Source organism: Centroberyx gerrardi, chromosome 10 (assembly GCF_048128805.1).
Source record: "Centroberyx gerrardi isolate f3 chromosome 10, fCenGer3.hap1.cur.20231027, whole genome shotgun sequence".
NCBI classification, from domain to species: domain Eukaryota; kingdom Metazoa; phylum Chordata; class Actinopteri; order Beryciformes; family Berycidae; genus Centroberyx; species Centroberyx gerrardi.
In genome coordinates this window covers 12,946,181-12,970,178 of record NC_136006.1, presented here as the reverse complement: position 1 = coordinate 12,970,178, position 23,998 = coordinate 12,946,181, and the positions used below count along the sequence as shown (strand labels likewise).

The following is a 23,998-nucleotide window of genomic DNA, read 5'->3' as shown; positions in this document are numbered from 1 at the left end:
ACACAGGTCATGTGGATAGCTTCACCTTTAAGGTGGTTAAACGGTATGAGACACAATGTACAATTCTGTTTTATCAGGCAGTACAGTGAAAAGTCACGGATTCACAACAACAGTGTCAATGTGTGGCATGTAGCGTACCGTAATTTACTGATCCCCATGGAGTCTCTGCGGGTTTTTTTAACCTCTCCCTGCCCTTAAAATGCTGCAATCCCTCTCTGAACACACCGTGCAATTATAGAAAAACAAATTTGTTGTTCCTTTTTACTTTGAGTGCTGAGGAGGAAAAAGCCTGAATTGCAAAGTGGTTGACTGCTCACAAACTGCTATATAGGTGTGTGTGTTGAAAAATTAAAATGTTCTACCAAACTAAGATAGTGCTTTAATGAGTCAATATGTTTGTGATGAAAATATTTAATTAGTTGTTTTCCTCTTGTTCTCCTCCCTCTCTGTGCCCTCCTCCTCCCCCTTCTCATGTTTCCTCATCTCTCTACTCTTTATCATTGTCTTCTTTCCAGAGGACAGATGCACGGGGTCTCCCTCAGGTCACCAGGGTTTCCCAGGGGTCCAGCGGGACAGTCATCACCCTTGTTTCCATGGCAGTTGTGGGAGGAGTGCTAGTGTTGGCTATGGCCATTGCTTGTATCAGGCACCATGCTCACCAACTGGCCAATGGCAAGCTTGGCCTGGGGCCGGAGGGAGGAGCAGAAACACACTTTGACTACCAGGTAGGACAGCGATTCAGGTCTGAGAAAAGGTCTTTCTTATAGTTCAGGGTTTATTAAGCTATGGGCCAGGATGGGCCTTTTTCAGAATATGCCTTCATACATATTAGCACCCATACAGTATATTGTCAATGTTGAGTGAAAAACTTGTATTTCACAAATATGAACTTTTCAGAGACTAAAAAAAACAGCTGTGTTTTAAGCTTGACCACCATGCATTTTAGAGTTTATCTAATGAGTTAAGGGTTTCTAAAATGTAATCCTTCAATTGAAGTTACAACATGAAAACCACAAAAAATGGAGTTACTGTACAAGGTTTTCACATAACAACAGCGATATGCATTGTTTACTATTTACATTGGATATTCAGAACATTCAGAGTATCATCAATGAATATCTGGTAGATCAAGCAGATTCATGTGTACAATTTAAACGTATGATGCTTGGTATGTGAATTATATGCAAAGTAGGCAAGTGTAACATGTATATATTCGTTTTTTAATTGATCTAAAGTCCCCTCTCTGTCGGCAGGAGCTTTGTCGGCAGCACATGGCATCCAAATCCTCCCTGTCCCGGCAGGACTGTGTGGGTGGGGTGAGTGGCAGTATGGTGGGGTCTGCCATAGCTGCGGGTGCGGGGGGTCGAAGGGGCACGGACACGTCCCGCGTCAGCAGCGTTTCCTCCCAGTTCAGCGACGGCCCCCAGCACAGCCCCTCCTCCACCCACAGCTCCACCCCGTCCTGGAGCGAAGAGCCGGCCCAGTCTAACATGGACATCTCTACTGGTCACATGATACTGGTGAGCAACCACAGAAACTTCCTGGTGTATCATGGGAATCTCCTACTGTACGTCTAAGATGGTTTTGATTATCTTGTTGCAGAAATTAGCAACAAGATGATTAAAAAACAACCTTAATTCACATAGTTGAACACATTTTCATTTCCTACAAGGTATTTCCATGTGCTGTCTCCCCCTCAGGCGTACATGGAGGACCACCTGCGTAATAAGGACCGCCTGCAGAAGGAGTGGGAGGCGCTGTGTTCCTACCAGGCCGAGCCCAGTTCAGTGGCTCTGGCTCAAGACCCGAGCAACATGGACAAAAACAGACACGCTGAATCCTTACCATGTTAGTTCATTTGTCCACTTAGATATGTGTCTGTCTGTCTGTCTGTCTGTCTGTCTGTCTCTCTGTAGTGGGTCAGTTGGTCTGTCAGTCTCTGTTAATTTATCTGTGTTAGTCTGTCTGTCTGTCTGTCTGTCTGTCTGTCTGTCTGTCTAGGTATCATGCGTCTATCAACCATCAATCACCCTTTCTTCACAGAATGCATTTATGTATGCATGCATGTACAGAACAATATCAATTTCAAGCTTTTGCAAGCTTTTCACTGCATAACAAGTGCTAAGGGGAAAATAATAGTGACATAAATTCAAATTTATAAACTGCCCTCATGCACTCATGCATGGAAAATAATAGTGACATAAATTCAAATTTATAAACTGCCCTCATGCACTCATGCATGGAAAATAATAGTGACATAAATTCAAATTTATAAACTGTCCTCATGCACTCATGCATGGAAAATAATAGTGACATAAATTCAAATTTATAAACTGCCCTCATGCACTGCCTTAAAATTGTGAGTTGACTGAAGTAGTACTGAATAGTTAGGTCAAAGATCATTAGTTGTTCTAATGTAGAAGAGCTAACTGAGTGAACTTAAGACAAGAAGTTCAATCAACAAATGTCTAGTCATGCTGATTCGTGTTTCCAAGTTGAATGCATTAATTGATGAACTGAAATCCAGCGTTATTTATTTTTTCACAAGGTTTGCTAGGTTTAAGTTAGAGTTCCTCTTGTATCACATGATTAATACACAGTTCAGCATATTGTATGCAACTGCAATACACTTACTTGTAGTGGACTGTACTTGCCATGTGCATCGGAGAGAAACTTATTTCATTGTGAATTCCCAGATACATAGATAAGATAGATAGTAGATTTTATCATGGTTTTTTATTTGTTTTTTTTTAATCAGAAATTGACCTATGATTCACCAAACATACATACATAACAAGTCTCTATCCTGTAACTTCATTCAAACCAAAAGAAGGAAGAGTTTCTGGAGCGTTAAACCGAATGCAATGCATACTGGGAAGTCTGCTAATAAACTAACAGTGTTGAGTTTAGTGAATGCTTTATAAGGTGTTCTTTCAACTCATAATTTTAAGTCACAAGATGTGAACTCATGATTTTAAGTCATGAAGCTCATAACTAGCACTTTTAAGTTGAAATTGACAAACACATCTATATACATTGTGTTAATGGATAAAGATGAGTTGATTTCACTAAATTGCACTATGAGTTTTTACAGTGATGTTTTCATTGACATATTTGATTCTTCTTTCTATTGAAGCATTCAATCATTTAGTAATTATCTCATTCTTTCTTGATATCTGTTTTGTTTTGCAGACGATCACTCCCGAGTGAAGCTGAAGACAGAGCTAAACCCCAATAAGCAAGATTACATCAACGCCAGCACCATTGTAAGAACATTTACAAACAAGCCAAAGGAACCATGTGATAATAATACTGATTAGTGGTGTGCAAGTGTTGCATTGTGATTTCTCCATTAATCTGAAATGAAAATTTGCTTATCAGCATACTGAGAGAATTGATCTCCCCCTCAGACTATTTAAGTCCCCTCGCAAAACACCTATGTATTTGGGGTTTCTTGGCCTAATTCATATCTATCTGTGTGTCCTCAGCAGGTAAATAAAATAATAACTCTGGTCTCTTTTCTCTGTTTAACCCACAGATTGATCATGACCCTCGCCTACCAGCTTACATCGCTACACAGGGACCACTGCCTCATACTGTCGCTGATTTCTGGCAGGTCAGTACACCTTCCCCTCTTCTTTGTCATGTTTTTTTTCTCGTTCTCTCTCTCTCCACCTCTTCCTCCTCCTCCTAGTCCAGTGAATTTTTCTTTCCTTTTTGTGATAAATTAAAACCATTTAGTCTTATTCCATCTGCAGGAAATCTGCTCTATTAGTGTTAGATTTCACAGATTTATCTCAGTGTGATAATCAGATGTGTGTGTGTACATTTGTGTGCATCTACATCCTTGTGTGTGTGTGTGTGTGTGTCTGTGTGTGTGTGTGTATTTCATCAAACCCCAGATGGTGTGGGAGAATGGCTGCACAGTGATAGTGATGATGACGGCTCTGGTGGAAGATGGAGAGAAACAGTGTGAGCGATACTGGCCCGACGAAGGCTCCTCTCTCTACCACATCTATGAGGTAACTTCCCCCCTATTATTCCTAACCTCACAGCATGTACAGTGTGATATTTTATGATAATTTTCCAACAATGCACCACTGTACATTCAGGACATAAAGTGCAGCATCCCTGCTGTCAGAATTAGGCTTGGGCGATATCCCAAATTTAATATCGAGATGCTATCCTGCCAAAATATTGCGATATACGATTTACGAGTATACGAGATTTACGATATACGAGTTTTTTTTTTTTGTATTCTATTTTATTTCTTCTAAATTATATCAAATTTGATCTCACTATTCAAGCACTGGAGGAAACAATGGCCATTTGCTCATTCCTGCTATTTCCAGGAACACGGGCTGATTGTGGAAAAGGGAACCCACTTGAAATAAACTGCCAAATTTTTCACTACAACAATGATTATTATTATTATTATTATTTTATCCTACCGCTTGTAGATTATAGGTTTATAAGTTTAAAAGTTTGCACAATTGTGATCTAAGCAACACATGATTATTCGATACAGCAGGAAATATGGTGAATATCGGCCCAAGCCTAGTCAGAATACTTTTTGTTCATATTTGTTCATTATTCCCCCTTTCTCCATCTGTTTGCGGTCCTCCTCTCTCTCTCTCTCTCCTTCTATCTCTCTTCATCAGGTCAACCTGGTGTCAGAACATATCTGGTGTAAGGACTTCCTGGTGCGTAGTTTCTACCTGAAGAACGTCCAGACCCAGGAGACCAGAACCCTGACCCAGTTTCACCTGCTAAGCTGGCCGGCCGATGGCATCCCCACCTCCACACGACCGCTGCTTGACTTCCGCAGGTAGGTTACTACACACACACACACACGATGGACACACACACACACACACACACACACACACTAATATACTAATAAATTGCAGTGTCCTGGTGACTCAGTGGGCTACTGACGCCTTAATGGGTTTGAATCCTCCTGATGATCTTTGTCATATGTCATCTCTTCTCTCTATTTCCCACCTTTCCTTTCATTTTCCACCGTAAGGCACAAATGCTGCACATTCCGCCCTCTATCCATCTTCTCTGTTCTCTCTCTCTCTCCCCCTCCCTCCCTCCCTCTCTCTCTCTCTCAGTGTGCAGGTTGATGGGTTTGTATTTTAACATCTCCCAGTGTCATTTTTGTGGTTTGCAGCTAGTACTCTGGCTCCAGTTGCATAGTCACAAAAATGAGCATTGGCAGGTGTGACTGGCTGCTGCAAGAGGGACAGTGAATCTCTGGCTTCTCCTCCTCCCTCTCCTGTCTGGTTCCCTCCTCTGTCCTCCATCCTCTTCTCTCTTGTTTTTTCTTTTATCCCTTCATTTCTTATCTTCTCCATTTCTTAATTTTTCATATCCTCTCTTCCTGCCCTCCATTGTTGATCCTATTTTGTCCCTTCCTCTTTCATTTTCCCTACTTTTTATCTCCCCTCCTTATCTCCTACTGGTTGCCTCTCGTTGCCTTGTTTTTTTAACCACAACCCACAAGCACATAAAGCTGCATAAGGGATCTTTCTCCTGTGTTGTACGCATTTAGTAGAACCCATAACACTGATTAGTGCTCATAACTGTAGTTGTGATTTATATTTTTCTCCTCCTGCCCTTTTGTCCTCCTTTCCTCTTCCTCTCCTCCTCTGCCATCCCTTGTTCCTGTTTTTCAGGAAGGTAAATAAATGCTACAGAGGTCGCTCCTGCCCAATCATCGTTCACTGCAGGTAAAACCTAAATTACAACTGAACTGTTTCACTCCCAAACACTATATATCCATTTTAGGGGGGACAAATTGTTTTCTGAAATTTGTCAGTCAATATTTAAAAAACACTGATAATTTTGTCCTCAGGCAAAAAAAGATATCCTGCATTATTTTCAAATGTAAGATATCTAATTTTCAAACCAAACTTAAACTATTTTTTTTAAAATTTGCCATGTAAGATTTTAAGTTTTGAAATACCTCTAAAATCACAAATTGAGAGGGACTGATACATGAATTTCCCCTTTAAAAAACAGTCACAGAACACTGTTTTGCTCCCAGATATAACGCTTTCAAAATCAATGAGCTTTGACACTGTCCTCTCTCATCTCTCTCTCTCCTGTAGTGACGGCACCAGCAGGACTGGGACCTATATCCTCATTGACATGGTGCTGAACCGCATGGCCAAGGGTGAGACACACACACACACACAAACCGACACACACACACACAGATACATAAGGTATAATCCAGTGTAAATGTTTGGACATGGGCAGTGCACTACAAGCCAAAAGAAATACAGTTACACATTGATTATTTCAAACTGAGGAGGTAAATTGTTTCTTACATCTTAGATCACCAAGATATCTTTTAATATGCTTTAATATGCCTCGCTTTAGGGTAAACTGGTGTACACTGATGATTTTCCAGCTGTGAACAGCAGAGGGTGCTACAGTCAAAATGTAGTATATTTGGTGCTTGCAGAACGTCGTCAATACATGTAAAACTTGGCAATCTTATATATTGTGTCAAATAATGCTGAATCATTTGCATTATTACACCACAGAGGTATTGATGCATGATGCTATACTCTAGCATTTCTGGATTATTGCATTGAAGGGAAAACTGTATTTACGTGTTTGCTGAAGAGGAACGCTGCTTTGGCTTCAGTGTAGTATGGAGAGGTGCTCATTGAAGCTTGGCTGACAAGATCATGTTTCGGCAGAAAAAATGTGTTTTTAAACATGTGTATGCAATGCACATGTTTTTGTATGGAAAGGGTGCCTTGGACACATTTTTTCTGCCGAAACATGTATTTACGTGTTGTTTGTTGTTTTCTAGGTAATAATATAAAAATGATAATGGATGAGATTTATATAGTGTTTTCCCAAAGTGTGTCATAATCAGCTGTGCAGTGATGCATGGATGCCTTCGCAATGATAATATTTATAGTTACAGAGTTTCTGCCTGCAGACTCTTGCAGAAAAATATGTATTTTTTGGCACTACAGTTGAATGAGAAAATGCTTCTTAGCATCTTTGGCAAACGTTAATGATAACAAATCACTGATGTTAGATGAAGATGAAAACCTAATGAATCTGATCTTGTTGTTTTTCTTTTTTATTTGAACTGAAAGCTGTGTGCTTTGGATCGAGAAAACCCATTCAAAACCGCAGAAAGTACACTGGGTGTCGAATAGAAACTCAGCTTTTATCTTTCTTTCATTCAAGTTGACTTGAGGCTACGAGTCATGTCCTCGGGCAGCTGTTGCCATGATGTTGTTAGTGATCCTGTTGTTGTTGTTGTTGTTGTTGTTAGGAGTGAAGGAGATTGACATTGCAGCCACATTGGAGCACATCAGAGACCAGAGACCTGGCCTGGTCCGCACCAAGGTACCACCACTGTGTGTGTGTGTGTGTGTGTGTGTGTGTGTATATATATATATATATATAAAGGGAGCCAGATCCAATTAATAAATGAGATTATGCGCTGTGAGCCATCTGTGTGTCTGTGTGTGTGCTGTTTGAGCACTGTCCTGATATGTAGGTTGGACAACCATCCTAACCCAACTCTCTCCTTCTATCCTCTCTCCATCTTCCTCTTTCTCTCCTCTCACTCTCACATCTCTTTCTCTCCCCTTCCCACACTCTCTTTCTTTCTTTCCTCTCTCTCTCTCTTCCTGTTCAGGACCAGTTTGAGTTTGCGTTGACAGCAGTGGCTGAGGAGGTGAATGCCATCTTGAAGGCCCTGCCACAGTGAGCGACAACACCTGAAGACACACACACACACACACACACACATATACATACATACGTACACACACAAATACAGTATACACACTCATAAGGACGCATATGTACACTATCAAATCGTGTATGCTTGGCCATTGGCTGTAAATAAGAATTTGTTTTGCCCAACACAGAACAAGCTGAACACTCACTGCTCTTGTTTTCAGCACACAGTAGTTTCCCATCTACTTGGCCTCTAGGTTTTCCGGATTTTTGGAACTTATTCAGTTTTATGAAAGTCATTAAATGATTTTTGGCAGGATGTAAATAGGAACAGAGTCTGGCCTTTATCCGTTTTCCGAACAGATCTTATCTCTTCCTTTGATCTCTGAAGTTCTTTCTGTTTAGACAACCGTGAAGCGATCGGATCTGTCTGGGAAAAAAAAAAAAATCTGATATATTTTGCCTGTGTGAATCCAGCCGTAATTTCCACATCAGCTTTTGCCTGATTGCCACAGCACAGGAATCCATGTGTTGTGTTGTGTGGTCATGGACACAGAAAGGATAGAATAGACATTCCTATACACTGGCAAAGACAAAATTGCAGATCTACGTTTCTATTCTATCCGACTACCATCTGAATTCATCTTTGCCTATGTGCATTGCCACTTTTATTGGACATAATGCCGTGACTAGCATGTTCTCAAACGGTCATTGTATGGCTGGTCCACCTAAGACGGCTTAGATATGTGTGATAATGTTGTCATTGAGACGGAAGTTGGTAGTTTATTGCAAAAGCCTCCAAGAGATGATTTGCACAGAAGGCAGAGGATTTGTTTGGGTGTTGTGTTGAACCAACTTTCTTGCAAAATAATGTTCAATCCCTTGACAAGTTTATCAAATTTCTAAGTTCATTTCCACATTTCTATCCATTCTCATTCTGTGAGTTGGTTCATGTGGCCACTAGAATACTGTCCTCTAGTGTTTGTGTTGATTTTTAGCAGGTTTCTATTCATGAGGCTTGTCTATGCCTTGACAACATGATTGTTTGCATTGCTTTAGCGTTGATCATTTTGTAATGGACCTACACTGTACACTGACCATCCTGTCCGCATCGCTCTCTCTCTGTCTCTCACACACACACACACACACACACGCACACGCACACACACACACACACGCTCTTTGGGTTCTGTCTTTCAGTCTTATTCAGTGTACGACATTGTGATTAATGTAAATAATTCACACTGATGATTGTGTTTATTTCATGTAGCAGACAGATAGAAAATAACTATAAAAATGTATTTTTGACTTGACCTGAATAAATTTGTGATGTGATGCAGCATAGAAAGGCTTTATTGTTTGTGTCGTCATTTTCTAACAGAAGAAATGGCCTTTCCAGCACCATGGGATGGGTGTGCTGGAATACTCATAAAGATCCTATTAGGTGAAGCACAATATCGTCAAGATAGGATTTTTTTCTTTGTGGTGCTTTTTTTTTTTTACTAATTTCAGGGGCTTCATCGTCGTTTCCTGGGCATTATCCACCAAAATCTTTGCTGAAAACATATATTACTGTAGGCTGATAGACAGTAAGTCAGCAGGAGAAGCTTTACTTTCTCTGCTTTAAATGTTTCAAGGGCATTTTCTTTTTGCCTTCTGCATAAATTCCCACTTATAGGGATATTTTTACTCCTAGCCAGGTAATTTCCTACCAGTACAGTGATTATTTACACCAGACAGTTCCATAGTGTTGATCCTGTGTGTGGACTGTTTTCCCAGAACACAATTAGTAAAAATGCAGTTGAAACATCATTATTTAATGCAGAGATGATTAGAACTGTTGTTCTCATGAGTTTCAAAATACAATATTCCAGTCTTTCTTTCCAGAATGAGCTATATACACACACTCGCATACGCACACATACATAAAAAATACATCATGTATCTGTGATTCAGTTTTTCTTTTTTTTCATTTTCAGATGAAACTTTTTAAAGTGTCATTCAGCAGGTAGAAGCCAGGTGGGCAGAGAGACAAGTGCATCATGGGGGATTGACCTTTGGCCTGTAGGAGTAAATGTACAAGGATAAGCATCAGCATTACCATAGCAAAGGGTCTGTAATGTAGCACATTACAAACAGCTGCCTCTTAAAAGTGATATGTTACAGATTATCAATAATGGCAAATAAGCATAAGATGACAAACAAAAAATAGCAATATACCAGGAGTTTCAAAGGTAGGTATACATTTTTGTTAAATACATTATTTATACTCACTGTATTATTTATATTTTTCCTGTTTCCAAGTACATCTATTATTTACGAACTATTGAATGTTGAATTATTTTGTTAAAATGGCAAAATAAGTTAAAAACAACTAAAATTATACAGCTTTGTTTTTCATTATTATTAAAAATTATATACCTTATTTTGACACATACTGTATTCTTGTTTGTCTTCTTGGTTTGTATGTGTGCTAGAAGCATTGCCCTCAAATCAATGGAAATAATATTATATCAAGTCAGCAACATCGTAGTTGAGAGTGGGACAGTTAGAACTGGTGGCCCAAAAACTACAAATGTTAAGAGCAAAGTGAAGTGTTGTTTTGGGCCTTTGGGCGTCCTGTGACCTACAGGTGGGTCGGGGGGGGGGAAGGGCAGGGGGGAAGAATGACTGACGGGCTGACTGATGGTGGAGGTTCAGACTTGTTCTTTACCTCAGGGCGGGGGTTAGGGCACAGAGCAGCGTGAGCCAATCAGGTTAGCCCGTGAAGGCCTGGAAGTCTGAGTCTGAAACAGGAAGCAGGAAGTGTAAGACAGACAACACCACAGACACTACAGAAGAAAACATTTTGCAACTTAATTTACAAATAATATGGTACTAGATTGTTTTTCACCTGTGCAGTTGTCACAAACTGTACAGGTGGCAATAATTAATACCAAAGCATAAACAGAAGAACAGAATGAGAACTAAAGCAGCAGATAGCAGGAGAAAATGTGGCGTGCTCAAAAACATAAGCAATCTGTGAGCTAAAATAATATTCTGTTGCTAATTTAAATCTGTGAAAGCACAACACAGCGCCAGGATAACCAGCCTGCATAATTATACATGACAGTTCTTGGTCTCACAAGTCTTAGTGGCAAAATGATCTCTTCACTTTCATTGCAAAAAATATCAATTTTGAGAATTATCTTAAAACAAGTGATCATATCTTGAAATAAGGTCCATCACTCCTCTAGTATCAAGATAATGTCACTTAATTCAAGACAATTCTCGAAAACAAGTTAATTTGCATCGGAAACAGGTGAAATTATCTCACATCACTGGCAGATTTTTTCCACTTGTTTTAAGAAAAATAAGATTTTAAGGCCAAATATTAGGCTAAGTGATTTTGTATTCTTCATCACTGTTAGACGATCTTCAGCTGGAGGTACACAGAAAAGGAAAAGCTGATTTTAGCCTTAGTCTTACCAGGATCTGATCTCTTCAGTGCTGGTTTAATGTGGACAAACAGCGAGATCTGGATCACATGGGATTATACACATCTTTCTGTTCCTCTGTAAATCCAGCTTTTACTTCCAAGATGATTTTAGGAAACTACTCTCACAGAAACACGACCAGCAAGCATGCATGTAAACAAGTAACATAATGGTTGAAAAAACAAGTATTATCAATGAATAAAGTGGACTGAATGAGTTCTGTTGGCCATTATTGTTGTTCAAATGACTCATCTGCTTTGCCTCAAAATGATGTGAATCAGCTGTTCGAACTTTCAGAGAGACCAGAGAATCAGGAGTCATTTAGGACAAAACAGGGCAAGCAGCGTCTTCAGTCTGTTTTCCTTCTAAATTGCTATTATTATTATTATTATTATTATAACAGGAAATGAGATTCAATTATTGGATAATGCATAATAATAACAGTTTCTGCCACATTTAAAAAAAATAATTCAAATATTCCAACTGCTCTTTTGGCAGAATTTTTATTTGTTATTTCCCTTTTAACAATTTGAGAAAACCAAAAAAACAATAACACAAGGCAGTTCAATGTAGTACAGTTATAACACGCTGATATATTATTCTCGGAGAACCTCTCTATCTCTCTCTCTCTCTTTTTTTTTCTCTCCACACTCAGCAATGACAATTTGGAGAGGAGAAACGATAAATCTCTCTTGAACAAGCAGACCAGAGCCAAATGCATTTGAATTGGTTTAAAATATCTGTATGTTCTGAAACTTGCGGAGTGCTTGATTTTTGCCAGTGGTGATGGTTATCTTCTAAAGTGACAGCAACTCATGCGATGTAAACTAAATCAAGCACTCGTGAAAAATATATGAAAACCATTTCAAATGACAGATTTAGCTAGGTCTGTAAACAATATAATAACAGGACAGAAAAGGGACACTGCCTGTAAGATATAGTAAGATGCTCATTTGATTGATTCAAAAAAAAAAAAAAAAAAAAGATCATAGGTAACGTTTTCAGAGCAAAGGTTTAAAAGTACTTATTTTATGAACAAACACATTGCTAGTAGAAGTAAGCTGTTATTGTCCTTCCTGCTGTTTTCAGCCTTATTCTACACATAGGTCACAAATCCTTTTAAACTTTTGCTATGGAGAGAGTGATATTTCTTTTTCTATATTTCAGTTCACTCCCATCTCATTGTCAGATCGCATGTCTTCCCACATCCAGTCTCATCAAAGCTTTAATTGGCGACATTCATTTCACTGTCCGCTGTAAAATGTATTCCCAATGAAATCATAAACTCACATTATATCTATTGCCATTGAAGTCATTCATCTGGACAGTTGTTAGTGTTCTGTTTGTGTGTGTGTGTGTGTGTGTGTGTGTGTGTGTGTGTAGTGTAGTGGACAGTTTGGGTTCTATCCAGCAGCGCCATGGTAACCCTAACTCAACAATCAGCAGGGTCGTAGAGTTTGTCACTCTCTTTCTCTCTCTCTCTCTTTCTACACAACACACACACACACACACACACACACACACACATCTTCCTCACATTACACATGAGCTTCCACCATAGCATTAGGGCACAGAGTTTTTTTCCACATTACCAGGACTGTGCACAGACATTTTTGGGGGGTAGGAGCTCAAACAAAATCAATGCATTTCTGCACCTAAAACGCTTTACTGGAAGAGGGAGTGGCGTCGCCATGTTTTTTTTTTCATGGACATCCTGCCCCGGTGCAGAGGGGAGGACATACAAGCCGATTCAGTGAGACACATGACACATCTCAGTAGTAATCTGATCTGATCATTTGAAATCACTACCTGTAACTGGATGACAAAATTTAAAAATTTAACATTGCAATTTTGTACAAGTACAAAATCTTTCTATTTAATCCCATCCACTTGTTTTCAGCATCCCTTGTCCTTTGAGGTGTGTCCTCACCATTCTTTAACCCTTATTTAATCTGGAAATACATTCTTTTTTTCACCAACAGCCTGGACATATTGGTGCAGGTGGAGGGAGGGTTGCGCACAGTCACTCACTCACACTTTGGAACTACAACAATCTTGGTAATGTTGCCGGCTGAGCAGCTCCACTGGAGCAGGTGGGGGTTCAGAGTTTTGCTCGAGGACATTAGGATTAAAATTATAGATGTTGAAGGAGGAGATAGCGTAATTATCTCCCCCACCCAGACTTTCTATTTTTTTAAAGATTACTTTTACGAGAATTAAAAAACATGCCGAACTGTTGCCAGATAATAAATGTATTTAATATGCAAGTCTAGACAGTGTTCAAGAGTTTTTTACTGTGCAGATTTCTATGTTCAAAGATGATTTTTTATGGCATCTCTGCTTTCTGGGACAGTATTATGGAGAAAGACAGGAGAAAGACAAAGGTCCCAGGGCAAATTCGAACCCAGGATGTTGCGGTTACATGATACGCGTCTTAGCCAACCGAGCCACTGGAACGCCCAACACCCGGACTTTCTAAACCAGTCCAGGGGAATCAAACTGGCACCGTTCTGGTTGCGAAGCCCAATTCGCTAACCTTCAGGCTACTGCCACCGTGCAGTTACCTCTCTTCTATCTGACCGCACACCTGAGCCAACACTTCACATCACCTGCAATTTCCCTAATGGTTATAGTAGGAAAAGCGCGCAGGGAAGCCGATCCCTCTTCAGTGAACAAGGGCATCTTCAACAAATACTTCAAATACTTTGATGGATTGGGCTTTCTTGGCATGTGGCCCTATTTTGCGTCCCATTTATTTAACTGAATACACTCAGGAAGGGATGCAAAACAGCTGCTATAAGCTGCCACAGATAGGAGCAATGACATCCAGTCAAAGCAAAGGATACTCCCAAACCGCACTAAGCCCATTTGGCACTGTAGGTTGACTAACATAGAAAGCCTTAATAATACATACTTTCTTTTTATGACTTGGCACATTTGCAATGGCACTGTAAGCATAGTAAAGCTTAGTAAACAGATCCACAAAGGCACCAAAAGGATCAAAAGTATAAAAGATTTATATCATTATTGTATGTAACTGTGCTTTAGCATCATCATAATTCTGTGCCAAGGACATTGCTCAATTCTGTGCTTCTCTTGCACAAAATCTCTTATTCTAACTCTACAAAGTGCTTTCATTAAACACTGTTTCATCTAAAATCTAAGCAAAAAAATGCTAGACCTTCAACCAAAGCAAGCTACCAGAGAATCAGTAGTTTGCACTTCTTATTTTTTTCACAAAGGCACTCAAATTTGAGAAATTTAGTCTCACCAGGCTCATTAAAACTAGTATTCATATCACACACAACCACAAAACAAAAGGGGACAATGGCTCATTTTGCCTTGAACACTGCGTTAAAGCCAATATAGCTCATGTACTTTAACAGTTTAGGAGTGATATGTGAACTATTGGAAAGGTATAGGACATAAAGATCAGTTTCCTAACTGTTCCCACTATACAACATTATGAAAGCTAGGGTATTCTGTTAAAGCCTGCCTGTATTGTACATGCAAAATTTCACTATAGTTTACAGACTTTTAGCCAGGGTGCCTGCCTGTCTGTATGTGCTCCACTGTAACTTAGAGACTCTGTTTTGCTATACATGTCTATACACTAACCCAAACTAAATTAAGTTTAGTCTCAACCAGGGAGTGGGAATTATTAAATCAAATTAGTATTCTTGTCATGATGAGATCCACAAGTAAAAGATCTGTGACCTAATTTGTATTTTGATCCATTGTTTTAGTAACACTAGGCTGAGCTGGCTCTGCTATTACATAAGTCTGACACATTCCCTTTGCCAGAGAGAACAAGGACTGAGTCTGTACGAGAAAATTCCATAGCAAGGTCTGAACTGACCCAAAAATACACACACACACACACACACACACACACACACACACACACACACACACACACACTTTTGGAAGAGAAGGAATCATCCCCCCTGCATTGGATTTGACTCAGTTAAATCAAATATACTCAGTTTGCTACATTTAAATCCCTCTTAATTAATGTCCTATACTCTTTGCAATCTAGACAAACTGTTTTTGGCAAATATACATTCAGAGACAATGCTCTATATTGTGTTGCATGCATAAAAACAAAACAATTTTAGGTATTTAGGCAGAATATGTGGAAATTTGTGGATCTAGCAATGCAACAATGAAAACAAGCAAAAGCACTACAATAGTAACACATTCCTTGTCAAAGTTGATTCACTATTCCTTTTTACAGATTAGAGGTGTGAAGACTATTTGAAAGCTATGTGATCAGTTGAGGCACTGCCCCAAATTAAGAGTCTGACAAACAAATTACATGGCTGTAGGCAGAACACTGAGGTAAGTATGATAATGGAGAATACATCCCAATTTCACCTATCCACCCAGCCACATGCACGCGCGCACACACACACACACACACACACCACACACACACACACACACACACACACACACACACACACACGTACACACACATACCTTGCATCAGCACACGATACATCCGCACTTCTTTTTCTTTTTCACATTACTTTCATTATTTTTAGCAGGTTCCCCTTCTTCTTCATTGTACTGGTTTAGTGGCGTAGTATTGGCAGTAGTGGGTGACCCTAAACTTGAGGGGCTGCTCCCATCTGCCTGCTCCCCAGACAAGGTGCCTGGTCCCCCGGGGTGACCCATGACTACCTCCCCCTGCTCCACCCACTTACCTCCAGGCCCTGATCCTACTTTCCCCTTCCCATTCTCAAACTGCCCCGCTTCATCTCTCTTCTCTTTTCCGACCTTTTCGCCATCAGCCGCACTTAAGTTTTTAGCTTTAATAATCCCGCCTCCTCTATGGCCCCCAGTTCTGTCAATCATGACTCTGATCCCACCCCCAGCACCTGAGATGAAGTCGGTTGCCGTGGTTGCGGCCGCTCTCTGCTGGGCCTCCATTTCTGACAGGCTGCATGCCAACGCCATCTGCAGATCTTCGTCTACTTCGTCATCCTCACTGCTTCCCCCCGTCCCCCTGTAGTGGAAGTAAGGGGCGGAGCTAAATGATCGTTGTGTCGCTGATGAATGAGGGTTGGGGCGGGATCTGTCGGGCTCGGCGGGTGATCTGGTCTGTTGGAGGCGTGGCTTAGGAGGCGATTGATGGGGCTGTTGCTCTCGTCGGCTCAGCTCCAGTGCGAGGGCCATCTCATCCTCCACACCTAGGAACAACACAACACAGGTGTGTATGTGCACAAGCACATGAGTAGAAATACACAGGCAGGAGTGACAGAATGAGCTTTTGAAGTAGTGTTGTCACAGTACCAGAATTTTGACTTCAATACAAATACTAAGTTTAATATCTAAAAATGTGATACTAAGACGATACCAAAAGAAAAAACATTGAGCAATGTGTTACCACACTTTTCACAAGGGTTTTGATGTGTCAGTTTTTTTCTTTGTTTCTCTGGAGCTAAATAGTTCCATATTTGCTTGTGGGACCAGTTACTGGATTCAGTTCAAGATGTGGTGGACTGTTTAATGCTGTTGCCATGCTTTCAGCAGTTTGACTCCAAACCAGCTCTGTCTATTCCAGTCCTCCTCCTTCTTTTAACTATTCCAATCCACATGGCAAGTATTAAACAGTCATAAAAGTCAATATTGAATTCAATCATTCTCAACGGTATTGAAGTGGTATAAAAATTTGGGTTATTGTGACAACACTAATTTGAAGAAAGTGGATGGTAGGCAAACATGAGACTAATCTATATTTGTCATCTGATTTTTCAATACACTATTCAGTGTGTGTGAGCTTACCATTAATAAGGATAGTCTTTAACACCCCATCCTCCTCAATCTCTGTTCTTTCCTGCCCATTCTCCTTTATCCTGTAAGCAAGACACAGACACACAGACACACACAATTAGCATTGTCTTGATTCCAAAAATCCCATTCCATTCTTTTGTTGTTTTGCATTGATGCACCTTGCACTTCTTCTCTTATCAGTCTACAGTACATACTAACACTGTTTCATTAATGCACACTTAATCTCACCTAAGTCAACCTGTATATGAGCATGATTGAATGCCTTAGGTAAGTAAAATAGACCTTAGAAAAATATAAGCACTATCAGCAGCTTAAATGTTATGGTAACCTAACCCCATAGCTTTAGCTTTCATACCTTGAGCAAGATAAAGGACTACAACTAAGGAAATATCAGACCTGAGTAATAGTTGCAAACAAATGTTAATGTTTGCTTTAATATGATTGGAGTGAGTTTTTTTTTTCACATCAGGGAATATATCAGGAAACAGTGACTTTCAAATACTTTCCTGTGAATGTTTAACTTCTCTGGCACTCAATGTATTGCTTTCTATATTATTAATTATAATTATATAATTCTATATAGCAAGCCCCATCCATGTGGCCCTAAACTAGGCTAAAAAAAAAAAAAAAATTATTTGCAAATACTATTTGGCTTAGGTGACTTTACTAGGGAAGACATACTTCTTGGTGGTGGTGCGTTTGCCGTTTACGATGCGAGTGGAGGTGGAAACGGATTTGAAGTTGCCCATCCCTCCTCCCATGCTGTCCATCCCATCCAGACCACCCAGGGAAGAGGAGAAGGAGGTAAATTCAACTGGAGAAGAGAAGGTGATAAGGAGAGGAGAGCAGAGGAGGGAAGAAGAGGAGAGAAGAGAAGACAAAACAAGAGAGGACAATTTATTCATCTTCTTACCTGCATTTTAACTTATTTGCAAAGATACTACTGCTACTATGATATTACGGCAGAATATGTTTTTACTGCAATATAATGTATTGCAGTTTCTATCTGCACAACAAGGGGAAAGCTTGGATGTAGTAGATAGAATCATATATATATTAAAACATGTTTCCCTCATTTTGCAGTACCTCTGGTCTGAGATATAATAGTAGGAATCATTAGAAAATACACATTCATACACATGAACATGCCCACACACAGGCCTGTTCTATCGCTTGTATTTACTATCCTTTTCTGTCTGTTTTTGTGCCCTTTGTTTTCTCTAAATCACTTTGTGACAATCCTGTTTGTTAAAAGTGCTCTATAAATAAACTTGACTTGACTAGAAAACAAGAGCTGTATAATATAGACCCTGTCAACTACTCCCCATAAGCTTTGAACCACATGAAAATAAGATGCAGATTTTGGGGCTACTGCTTCTAACATTGTGCTGACAACAGAATGTGCCACGATAAGTAATTAGACAGCTATATATTCTCCATGTAACATTATTGATATGCAACTGTTTACCTCCCGCTGAAGGGAAGGAGAAGAACCGACTGGGGCCGAGGCGAGAGGAGGAGCTTTGGTGGCCATGGAAACCACGACCATGGATTCCTCCAAAGGATGAGAAGTCATCTGAGAGAGCGAGAGAGCGAGAGAGAGAGAAAGAGAGAGAGAGAGACATTATAATAGATCCTTTCTGACTGGTAGGCAAGATGAAATAGTGGGTTGTTATGAGAACTAGCAAAGAAGTTAGCAAAGAGTCAAGCAATGGAATGAAATCTTCTCTTTTAAATAACTTTATTATAGTATATCTAACTCTTGCTCCACAAATGAATCCATGGACTGATGCATCATTGATTTCAAAGTAGGGTCTGGAGAGTAAGGAGTGTCCAGAGGGACCCCATCAAGATTAAGAACAGTCTAATTTAACTGGTATTATGTTTACAAGAGGTTATCACAATGTCAGTGTATAAGAATCGTTATTTTCAGTTTCGAGTATTCCAGGACTAATGAGTGTAACCCATGAAAATGGATCACGTCCCAAATACACATGGTGTCTGACTCACCGAAGAAGCTAGCGAAGGGATCCTGGCCACCGAAGAACTCTCTGAAAACCTCGTCTGGGCTGCGGAATGTGAAGGTGAATTCTGGGAAATCTGACGAAAAGTCTGTCGGAGAGCTGGTGGAACCTGGGAGATGAAGGGGTGGTGGGGTGTGTAGGGAAGAGAAGGTGTGGAGCGAGGAAAGAAATGGGGAGAGAGGGGAGAGGAGCGAGAGGGAGGGAGCAGGAAGGGAAGGAGAGAAGGTACAGTGAAGTGGAAGGAAGGAGAAAGAGGTTCAAGGGGATGAGGAGAAGGTAGTGGGAGGGACGGAGGATGGAGGAAGGAAGGGGGGACAAAGAGGATAAAGAGGCAGAGACGAAGGGAAGAGAGAGAAGAGACATAGTGGAGGTGGAGGAGTGATGATGGCCAAAGGAAGGAGGGAGAGGAGGGAGGAAAGGAGGGAACGAGTGAGAGGAGATGAAACACAAGAAATTTACACACTTCAATCCTATCAATCCTGCATTATTACTGCATTAGTATTAATCCAGAGCAATTATTCTTGGGGGTGGAACGACATTACAACAGCACTGCAGCAAGGATGTAAAAACTGGAGACTTCATCAGCGGCTACATATGTGACAGCTGAGTGCTTTATTTAAAACATTTTTACCTCTGTGTCGCATTCTGTCATTTCCATAGTTGTCGTACGCCTCACGTTTACTCTCTGTAGGACAGGAAGAGAGTATGACTCAGTGATGGAATCAAAACTTATATACATCAATACATCTGTCTCTCTCATGCACACACACACACACATACACACACACACACACACACACACATAAACACATACACACAATAAATTAAATGATCACTTTAAAAATGAAATTGAAAAGTCTGACATTATAAAACAGAGTCAGGTCATGACTCACAGTATCAATACACACAGACCAACCACTCATACGAAGACCCAGCCACTTGACAACCCCCCCACCCTCACTCACACACACACATACACATACGCACACACACACACATACACGTGCATATACATACACACTGTCCTGACTTACTGTCAGACAGGACTTCATAGGCTTCAGCCAATTCTTTGAACTTTCTCTCTGCTTCCTCCTTGTTGTCTGGGTTTTTGTCTGGATGCCATCTCAGGGCCTGCTTCCTGTACCTGAACACACACACATACACACACACACACACACACACACACACAAACACAGACACATACAGACATGTGCAGATATACACACATCCTTATGTTTTTATACTTGACATATTGTTTTTATGTATTCATTACGTATTGCTAGAGAATCTGTATTCACTAGTGGTGGGGAAATTTCTTCAAAAATAATGCATTCTATATTGCATATTACCTTGCAATCAAAGTAAAAAGTTGTATTGCCAAAATACTGTCAAAAACTGCATTTTATACTAAATTGAAATGCTGCTTTTAGATCAATACATAGTCTATGGCCTGGTGTAAAGAGTCCTTATTGGCTAGAGTCCCTCGGTAACGTTATACTCACGCCTTCTTGATGTCTTCCTGATTGGCGGTTCTGGACACTCCCAGGATGTCATAGTAATTCACCATGTCGCCTCCTCTCACTCCTCACCACCTTCAACAGCAACACCAACACACACCAGTGCATGTTTCCTTTGAATTCTTCTTTTGAATTGTTACACGCCTTTGTTGAATACTCAATTCTGATTGGACAATTAACACATTCTGAGCTCTGCTATTTTGTGAATCATTTCAGAACGGGATCCCAGCATGTGTATCTACTTGGCGTCCCTGATATGGAAAAGTTTGGAAATCCCGGGTCTATATGCTATTTCCCCAAAATCCAAAAAAGGAAAAGGAACAGCTCTATGCCTAATATTTATTTAATTTGCAGACAAAAATGATAAACAGCAACAATTTGGTCACATGGGACCTAAGACTGTCCGAGGAAGGTCTTGAGTAAACATAGTTGCTTATCATTCTGACCAGCAAATAAAGTAAATACAGAACCCAGGACTGCATCCTTCCCTTTTTTAGATATTGAATCAAAGTGAAGAGTTTCATGAAGAGAAGTGAAGAGATTCATAGAGAAGTGTTTCTCTCAGCAGGAAAGACACCACTCTAGTTAGTGGTTGTGTGACAACAATATCTTCTAGTATGTGTTTTATGTCCTTGATCATTTCATTCTTTCAAAAAGGAATTTACCTCCAGACTTTTTGCCGATAATATCGTCCCAACAAAACTATTTCAAAATACATTTTTGGCACTTTTTGTCTCTTCGTCTATGTGCCTCTGCATTTAGAGGCAGAGGAACATAGAATTCAATTTTAATATTAAACCTATTATTCATGACATATTTAGGCTAAAATGTTTATAATTGTACCATAAAGACTGTTAGAACTGGACTATCTCTCTAAAAATAGTTATGCCCTTAAATTTTAAAGTCCCCAGTGAGCTGGAGTAGTCCTGTGTCAGCATTCAAACCCAATGCCAATCTCATTAGTGGACTGCGACAGTTTCAGGGTCAAAGGGGAGTTCCAAACTGAGCTAAACTAAACTAAACCGGGCTCTGTTTCCCCCGGGAGCAGCCATGCGCTCACACTGTGTGGAACATGCGGTATTACTCTATGTTATTTCCAGCTATGGACGCTCTGTCATGGCATGTGACAGCTGCTGCTGTGACATACACAAACTTACATACATGGGCAGATGCACACGCACGCAGACACGCGCACGCACACACGGTCAGCGTGAGTGTAGTGTATAGCCTATATGTTTTTACATTACACAACGTCAAATTCGAAAGTGGGATTTTGTAATTTAGTGACAAAAACATTTCCAAATATGGTAAAGCTGCGCAACTTAAAAACAAACAGATGGGTCTGCAGTCCACAGTTAGTCTATTGACTGTATTCACAACTTGTCACTATAGCCTACGTTATAGGCCTACTTCGGACCTACCGTTTGAACCTTTTGGCAGAATCGGTGAGCAGTTTGATCGCCTGTTCCCCGGCTTGGAGCGAGAATGAATTAGTATTATTGTAGTAGCGCCTCTGGAATGCGCCTTCCCTCTGTTCGTGACAGCCGCACAGACAGACAGGCCCCCTCCGTCTGCTACAGTCTGCCTCCACCGCCCCGAAAAATATATGCTTACAATAAAACACTATTGCAGGTATCTGCCGTTATGCCCCTGTGGCCTGTCCCCCCAGGACCATAACCTGATCCAGCCCCTTCGCCCTTCTCCTAGCTTAAGCTGGACGCGCTACGTCACCATCAGCTGAGAGAAAAAAATAGCGCGTCTAGTCTGGAACATGCCAGTGTTTGGAAACGTCACCAGACCCGCCCTGCCTGTCTGCCTGTTGCTCTGTGATAATGTGGCTTAACCCAATAAACTAACGACTTCAGGTTTCTGCTGACAGTGTGTAAATCAAGGATAATGCTAGTATGGCCCGGTCATTTGGGCTACACATATAAACCACAATTCTGTTCTATTGCATTCTAAATCATTTCATGTTTAAATCATTATGAAAAAGAACTAGACAATCCTATAAAACATTTAATAGGCTACACATATACAATTACACAGCAAAACTATAAACTAAAACTATAAAAGTATAAGGTCTCTTATTGAGAACCACAGACACATTATAAGTCCTTGATGGCATTATATAGAAATATCATATGATTATTAAAGTGATATCATAGCAGAGTAAAAATCCCAGAAGGTTTACAATTTGCGACGTGCACAGGTTTCTAAATGATTTGTTAACTTAGAACTGATTTTGTATGATATTTTCTTCTACTGAAGTCCTATAAATTTTCTTCGGTAATTATTATTTTTTTCTTTTTGATATTATAATGAGTCGGGTCTACAAGGCTTTTCGGACTAGCGAATCATAGAGCTGCTATGACAAAATGTTGGCGAACAAATGTTTCTAGGAATATTTAAACAGTGAAATTGAGGAGACCAAACTCCCACAACACACTCAGTGGTCATTGCTCCCATCTGGTGGCCGAGGGAAGCAACTGTAGGTAACACGGCTACAATTTGGGACAGAGAGCACAGAAAGCAGGGAAACTGTAATTTCCTTGGTTAAATTAATGGGAGCTGCTCTCCAGTTTGCCCACTGAAAAATAGGTATGAAGGGCCTGGTTAGGCTACTGCAAAGCAGAATTATGGTTGCTTTTAATTAAACCAATTCAAATTTTTTCTCAATATTTAAATAGGACTAGGACTCTATGGTGGCAGCCATGCATGGAGCTGCTCTAAAACAATGACTTGGAGGCTTAATTTGTGAATGTTTTTAACATTTTCATCCAAAAGGGTTTTTATTTCATCATCATGATCCTAACAGGAATTAACCAGAAAATGTCCCCATATACTGGGTTATGTCATTATCCCAACAAAGGATTTGAAAATAAAATTAAACTGGCGGCAACCTTGCGGCTAATTAATTGTAATTCAATAGGGAAGATCCCCTACATTCATTTACATTCATTAAGTAGTGGTAAATCCATCAGCTGACCTCAGTGAATAGACTAAACAAAACAATTGTAGGGCAGTTACAGTACAACTGGTCACATATCATGGCACATGTATCCAAATACGAGGACTAATAGTGGGATTGGGACTGAGAGCAAATTTGAGCTCAAAAATAAAATTCACCCCATTCCTCATCACTTAAAATAGGGATGAAACACAGAACCCTAAACTATTACAGTATAGAGTATTTAACTTAAAATATAAATGCATTATTTCCCCCCCTATATTAACTGCAACTGATGAAGTCAGACAGGTTTTAGTTACAGACCTCAGTAGGTCCACTTTAATATTTGAATATTTGACATTTCACAAACACCCAGGGTATTCTCTGCTTCTTAAGATCTATGTTTTGACCACCAAGATGTACATATGATATGTAGAATATATTCTGTATGTTTACCTTGATTAAAATATTTCTATGACCATTGCCAGTGCTTTTATCTTGCTTAGGGCTCCT

General features: G+C 40.1%; 2 protein-coding genes across 3 annotated transcripts in view; one reads left to right on the top strand and one right to left on the bottom strand.

Annotated features, from left to right (window-relative positions):
* The window catches only part of ptprna (protein tyrosine phosphatase receptor type Na), a 24,129-nt gene extending 16,379 nt beyond the window's left edge, over positions 1–7,750 (top strand). The window contains exons 14-24 of the mRNA XM_078286113.1: positions 516–725; positions 1,254–1,520; positions 1,701–1,848; positions 3,193–3,266; positions 3,539–3,616; positions 3,903–4,022; positions 4,662–4,828; positions 5,682–5,735; positions 6,117–6,181; positions 7,310–7,383; positions 7,679–7,750. Of these exons, the coding sequence (XP_078142239.1) occupies positions 516–725; positions 1,254–1,520; positions 1,701–1,848; positions 3,193–3,266; positions 3,539–3,616; positions 3,903–4,022; positions 4,662–4,828; positions 5,682–5,735; positions 6,117–6,181; positions 7,310–7,383; positions 7,679–7,750 (1,329 nt within the window). The remainder of the gene's footprint in view (positions 1–515; positions 726–1,253; positions 1,521–1,700; positions 1,849–3,192; positions 3,267–3,538; positions 3,617–3,902; positions 4,023–4,661; positions 4,829–5,681; positions 5,736–6,116; positions 6,182–7,309; positions 7,384–7,678) is intronic.
* A 1,928-nt stretch (positions 7,751–9,678) lies between these two features.
* dnajb2 (DnaJ heat shock protein family (Hsp40) member B2) lies at positions 9,679–22,242 on the bottom strand. Of its 2 annotated transcripts, none has more exons than XM_078286084.1 (11): positions 21,960–22,242; positions 20,524–20,613; positions 20,056–20,165; positions 19,653–19,706; positions 19,008–19,130; positions 18,466–18,573; positions 17,679–17,811; positions 16,989–17,059; positions 16,082–16,393; positions 10,436–10,508; positions 9,679–9,784 (listed from the first exon to the last, which is right to left on the bottom strand). In XM_078286084.1, exons 2-10 carry the CDS (start codon positions 20,586–20,588, stop codon positions 10,480–10,482), a joined length of 1,005 nt encoding a protein of 334 aa, XP_078142210.1. In that variant the 5' UTR covers positions 20,589–20,613; positions 21,960–22,242; the 3' UTR covers positions 9,679–9,784; positions 10,436–10,479. The 2 variants fall into 2 exon arrangements, with proteins under 2 accessions (XP_078142210.1, XP_071750477.2); XM_071894376.2 differs by having other exon boundaries at positions 9,679–9,777.
* Between the last annotated feature and the right edge of the window lie 1,756 nt (positions 22,243–23,998).